General features: G+C 49.0%; 1 protein-coding gene across 1 annotated transcript; it reads right to left on the minus strand.

Moving 5' to 3' along the window:
- Positions 1-4,083: 4,083 nt before the first annotated feature.
- Positions 4,084-5,955, minus strand: TEX13C (TEX13 family member C). Its single transcript, XM_039463995.1, has one exon. The coding sequence runs from the start codon at positions 5,953-5,955 to the stop codon at positions 4,084-4,086; it is 1,872 nt and encodes a 623-aa protein (XP_039319929.1).
- Between the last annotated feature and the right edge of the window lie 488 nt (positions 5,956-6,443).

The raw sequence follows: 6,443 nt of genomic DNA on the forward strand, positions 1-6,443 counted from the left end.
GAGTGGACCACTAGCCCTTGCTCGGGCCCTTCCCTTACTTGGTTTCCCTTCCTGACCTGCTGTTGTACATTTTCCTTCTGAGCATCCATGGGGACCAGCCTGCAAGTCAGCCCATCCTGTCCAGGACACAGTGGGACTGAGCACCCCCAGACTTCCACTCTTCCTCTACCCTCTGGGCACCAGAAGGCTCCTGGACTGTGAGTGTCACCCCTAGAATTCTCTGCTGGCCCCACCCCACTTCCAGGGGAAAGCTGGGGGGAGTCTTCCGGAGGCACTTGGACCCCTAGCATTGACTGTAGCTGTCTGGTAGGGGTGCTGGGACCAGTCTGACTTGCAGGGTTGAGCAGTTTGAGGAAAAACTCCACAGTTCCTTCAAAAGTGCTTTTTAGGCCCGCTGCAGTGGCTCACACCTGTAATCCCAGCACTTTGGGAGTCCGAGGTAAGTGGAGAAGCATTTTCTACATTTTACACCTGTCAACCGATGTCTCACAGGACATGCCCTTATTCTAGCTGCTTCTTTTGATTCTGCTTTTATAATAAAGGGTAGAAATGGACATGGGAAGGGCCGGGCGCGGTGGCTCAAGCCTGTAATCCCAGCACTTTGGGAGGCCGAGGCGGGTGGATCACGAGGTCAAGAGATCGAGACCATCCTGGTCAACATGATGAAACCCCGTCTCTACTAAAAATACAAAAAATTAGCTGGGCATGGTGGCACGTGCCTGTAATCCCAGCTACTCAGGAGGCTGAGGCAGGAGAATTGTCTGAACCCAGGAGGTGGAGGTTGTGGTGAGCCAAGATCGCGCTATTGCACTCCAGCCTGGGTAACAAGAGCAAAACTCCGTCTCAAAAAAAAAAAAAAAAAAAAAAAGAAAGAAATGGACATGGGAGCTTGAAGGCAATGCTGCTCCTGCCTAGGCTCCACTAGGCGTGTATGAAGAAGTGAAGGAATGGGTGAGCAGTAAGAGAAAATCTTGCTTCTCTTGTTCTGAGGCCCTCAAAGACTCTAATAGGATTCTTCCCACTTCCCCTGCATTCCCTTCCTCAGAGCAATACCCATATTCCTCCTCTATCACCACCACCTCCCGAAGTGCTTGCAAGGCAATGGCACCAGGCCCACTCCTACCATCACTACTGGCAGAACCTGGAATCCTTCCCCTCTTCCTCCACAACTACAATTTCTACTCTTCCTCCTCTGTCATACCAGCACTAAATTTCGACCCGAGGAAAAAAATACCTGCACATATCCATATTTCCAAACATACAGGGGCCATTAGGGTATACAAAATATTATAGCATCTGTCCTCCTCCCCAACAAAAGTTTGGGTGTTTGTTCCCTGACAGCCGCCTTCTTTTCTTGTATTCTTGTCCCAGGTAAACAAAGCCCTTCCCGTTTGTCACATCTCTGAGAAAAGTTTATGGTATGGTAAGATTATTTTTGTTGTTCACCTCTTATCTCACCATACTCATTCCAAGATGTCCAGATCTTTCCCCTCCCTTATCTCAGGGGATGTTTATGCTTCCAGCCTGTATTTGGTTTTCTTTAATCCTGAACATCTTGACAGAATTATGCTGACAGAGGAGTGACTTAGAGAAAAGAAAGAAAAGAAAGAGATTACTGCTCGTGATACCTAAGCACCTCTTACTCTATGCAAAGACCCCAGAAAGAAGGTAGGGCCCCACAGAGAATGGCTACATGGTGCACATAAGGAGGCTGGACCCTAGGCATCAAGAGTTCCACCATCAGTAGACATTCCCATCTCCCACTGGCCCCAGAGCAGCAGAAGTGCCCACCTTCAAGGTACTATGTAGACTTAAGACAATGAGCGTAGGGGGGAAAATCACAATCAATACATTGTCTAAGTCCACATAGTACCTTGTCCCCATTCTTGGGTAACTCCTTAGGAGAGGAGATGCCCTCCAATAGTGAATGAGATGGAACTTTTCTTCAGTGAGACGAAGGGCAAATGCAGATTTAAGATGCCGCCTCTAAGCAAACCTACCCTGAGATACACACTACACGGAAGACACAGCAGTCAAGCGAATACTCTTTATTACTAGTTAGGACCAGAAAAACCCTTACAAACATTGATTTTGGTGAACTGGGTGGGATCTCATTGGGAAACTCAAGGACATCTTTAGCTTGGACTGAAGGCAAATCTAACCAACCACCCTGGGCTCCATTCTGGCTCCTCCCTTGCCTTGCAGCAGTTGCCTTAGGCAAGCCTACAGAGAACATACCAAAAATGTAGAGAAGAGGGGTCCTGGGCTATTCTCAAGAGTACTTGCCCCAGTCTAGCTCTGTTTTTAACCCGATTTATCCTCCCAAGAGAAACACCATCCATAACCTCGTGCCCCCAATGTTTGTCTTTGGAATCTATTTTGTTCTTCATCTGCTGTTGACTGAAAAGGGACTTGGGATGGGGCAGCCCGAGGCTCAAAGCTAGTGTGTATAGTGAACACGCCCCAAAGCATTGTTTTTCTTCAAGACACCCCAGGTCTTTCAGGCAGGCTGGTGGGCAACCAGGAAAATAGTCATCCCTCTCAGAAGAGGAAATCAGAAAAGCTCTGCCTGCAGTTCTGTGAGGACACTTTTCCAAACTTTGTTGCTGCTCATTTGTCTTACTTGGGACCAATGAGATGAGCAGTTTGGTTACTCAAGACCTTTCATAAGAGCCAAGCATGGTGGCTCACAGCCACTTAGGAGGCTGAAGTCAGAGGATCATTTGAGCCCAGGAGTTTGAGGCTGCAGTGAGCTCTGATGATAACGCCACTCCACTCCAGCCTCAGTGACAAAGCGAGACCACATCTCTAAAAAGAAACTAACAAAAACAAAACAAGAAACCTTTCATGAAAGTCTCTCGCATTGGCCCCAGAACCACAAAAATGAATCCAGATGTTACTTCAATTGGTTTTATCCAAGGTCACGTGATATGCAAGGCAAAGAAGACACTCCTGATCTAATTTGTACGCCAAATTATGTTCTTTCCTGTCTTAAACTCACAAAATAGGATTATGCTGGGTGTACTAGATAATAACAGTAAGTCTAGCTCCCAACACGTACTAGACAATAACTTTCTTTAATGAATTAAATGAAAGTAATCATAGTTCCTGTCATCTATAGAATTTAACACTACAACCCCCTAAACTCTTCCCCTAAACTTTCAAAGTTTCTATCATCTACAGAATTTAACACTACAACCCCCCCAAACTTTTCCAAGTTATTTCCCATACCAAGGAAAACACTTCAACTCTAAAAGAATCTATTTTGTTCTTCCTTTTCCCCCTTAGGAGAAAGGAAGTGTAAAATTATCTCTTCTTCCCTGACTTCCTCTGATTCTTCTTGGCTGCAAACAGTTGGGGTCTCAGCAAGGTGTGGGTCCATCAGAATTGAGATGTTACTTCTTTTGCCTTTGGTGATCTTCTAATGTCGTAGGTTCAGCTTCTTCAGAAACAAGCAAGTTTGGTGGGGCTAAGATGCAAAACAGGAATTCATCTGTAAAACTAATAAAACAAAAAGCAGATCAACACTGCAGTAGTTTCAAAATAATGATAGCACTTGCAAGGAAAAGTGGAATTTCTATAATATAACATAGCCTGTAACTCTAAAATCACATGGCTGCTCGAGCCAAATACATGGCATTTTCAGGAAAAGGAGGTTGAGGAAAAACAGAAAATGGTTTATTTAAAACAGGCTTTATAACTTCAGCTTCTCCAGGGTGTCAACAAATTAACAAATTAGTATCAGCAAACCAGAATCTAGCACCTGAAAAACTTGAATGCAATTAGGAGAAATCCCCTAATTAAAGGCTGAATGTGATACTCAGTAGTCTTTATTCAAATAAATAAATGAATAAAATAAGAAAATATGTATTTGTATGTATGTATACTCACAATGATAAAAAGTACTTAATATGGTTAATAGAATAACAGATTATTTTATCTAATTTTCTCTATAATTTTGGTTTCAAATTTTCTGTTAAGTAAATAAGTAACTTTTTTTTTTTTTTTTTTATCAGAAGGGAGTCCTGGGAAATTGGTTTCTCTTTGGAGTGCATCCATCTTACCTTCGTGAAATCAGTGAGTTTATTCTGGGTCAATGCTGCCATTCTCAACTGGCATACGGGCTCTCTTGCATTTATAGCAGGCCTTGCGCCGTGGAAAATTCGAGGCATTACACCATGGGCAGTCCCACCTCACTCGGCGGGCACATGAGGCAGGCTTTCGTTGCTGGGATTCTGAGGCCTTTTCCCTTTTTGGTTGCTTCACCTTCTGGCCCTGAGGCTGGTGGTGTTTCCATGGGCTATTTTTCAAATCATGGCTCTTGCTATCCTCTGGAAGGGTTTCCTGGAGCCTCTCTTGATCTTCTATCTGGTTGTTGCTAAACCTCAGGGGGGCTGTGCCCTGGGGAATCACTGGATCTTTCTTCAGGCTGTGGCTGTTGCTGTCCCCTAGGGGGACCATCTCCCCCTGGGGAATCACTTGATCTTTTTTCAGGCTGTGGCTGTTGCTGTCCCCTAGGGGGACCATCTCCCCCTGGGGAATCACTGTATCTTTCTTCAGGCTGTGGCTGTTGCTGTCCCCTAGGGGGACCATCTCCCCCTGGGGAATCACTGTATCTTTCTTCAGGCTGTGGCTGTTGCTGTCCCCTAGGGGGACCATCTCCCCCTGGGGAATCACTGGATCTTTGTTCAGGCTGTGGCTGTTGCTGTCCCCTAGGGGGACCATCTCCCCCTGGGGAATCACTGGATCTTTGTTCAGGCTGTGGCTGTTGCTGTCCCCTAGGGGGACCATCTCCGTGGGCATCACTGGATCTTTCTTCAGGCTTTGGCTGCTGCTGTCCCCCAGGGGGACCATCTCCTTGGACCTCTCTGGTTCTTTCTTCAGGCTGTGGCTCTTGCTAAACTCTTGAGGAGCTGCACCCTGGTGCATCACTGGATCTTTCTGCAGGCTGTGGCTGCTTCTGTCCCCCTGGGAGGTCATTCCCTGGGGACACTCAGAACTTTCCTTTTGGTAGTGGCTTCTGTTATCCCCTGGGTGATATACCCACTGGAAATTCTCAGGATATCCATCCTGGCCATAGCACCTCTGGTCCCACAGAGGGGTCATCTCTTCCTGGGACCCCACTGTGGCCCAGAGACCAGGTGGATAAGTCCCTGAAGGAGGCATCTGTGGTGCAACTGCTGCTGCTGATTCCATTACTACCGGGGGTGGTAGAAGTGTTGAGTCTGACAGTCCCATTGGTGAAGGCACATAGAATGGGACTGGATGTGGGGGCTGCATTGGCAGAAGGGGTTGCATGCCCTGGATCCAGCCACTCTGGGCTTCGGGCATGTAAAACACAGCTGTTGGGGCTGCTCTCTGGGCTTCTGAATGTGGCATTCCCTGGGCCTCTGTGGCCACTGCCTCTCTCTGTTCTGCATTTAAACAACAGGCCACAGGTGCATACTGGCCAGCTCCTGGACCAGGTACAAAATTCTGAGGCATCGGATAGACCTGCATGGATCTCTCAACTTCGCGCAGCCTCCCGTACAGCCCATCACGCTCATTCAGCGCCTGCTGCAAAGCGGACTGCGTGAAGCGCAGCTGCGTTGTCGCCGCCTCACGCTCCAGGCGCAGCTGCTCCAGCTGGGAGGTCAGAGCCCAGGAGGCCGCCTGGCGCTCCTCCACATGCCCTTGCAGCCGCCGAACCTGGTATAGCAGCTGCTCCCGCTGCCTCACGGCCGCTCGCACACTCAAAGCCAACGCGCTCCAAGTGCAGGCCCTCTTAACGGACCGCGGCATGTTCGGGTCGGCCACAATGGCCCGAAGCTGGTCCTCTATCTCGTTCCACGGCCGCGAGCGGAAGGCCACGTAAAAGGCTGGGCCGCCCCCATTCATGTGGACTTCATCATTAATGAATCTGATCACATCATTGTGGCGGAACCCGCTGGCGTGGTACGCAAAGTTTATTGCCATGGCGGCTGCGGCCTAGTCAAGCAGCTGCCTCACGAGCGTTGCCTCCGCTGCGGCCGCCGCTTCCAGTACCGGCTGCTGCCGCCAACCAGTCCGTCCCTCCCCTGCCCTCTCAGTCTTACTTTAGTCCTTGCTCAGTCCTGGCCTCCTCCTCGGCCTCCTTCCTCCCTCACTCCCTTGTTCTCACAAAGAGCGAAGCAGGCCCCGTGTCACCACGCCAAACCCCGAGGCGATTCTGCAACACACCGCAGAGGAAAGCTGAGTCATGCCGCAAGGCCTGCTGGGACCAGCTTCCTTTGTCACGGCACCGCGCCCCCATGTGGAGAATCACCAGGTGGCTGAGCTGGGAACTGTAGTGAACCCAGAGAGGGAGGGGTAAGGGCAGGGTAGGATTGTGGGTACTGGAGGAGTAGGGGGATGGAGGTGTAGATGGCAAAGAATAAAGTTGCAGGGCTCCCAGTTCAGGAAAGTGAATAGGGTACAAGCTGGTG

The sequence above is a fragment of the Saimiri boliviensis genome, chromosome X (assembly GCF_048565385.1).
Source record: "Saimiri boliviensis isolate mSaiBol1 chromosome X, mSaiBol1.pri, whole genome shotgun sequence".
NCBI lineage: Eukaryota > Metazoa > Chordata > Mammalia > Primates > Cebidae > Saimiri > Saimiri boliviensis.

Excerpts from the sequence above, each read along its gene's own strand:
- TEX13C (XM_039463995.1), bottom strand. The coding sequence starts at position 5,955 with ATGGCAATAAACTTTGCGTACCACGCCAGCGGGTTCCGCCACAATGAT.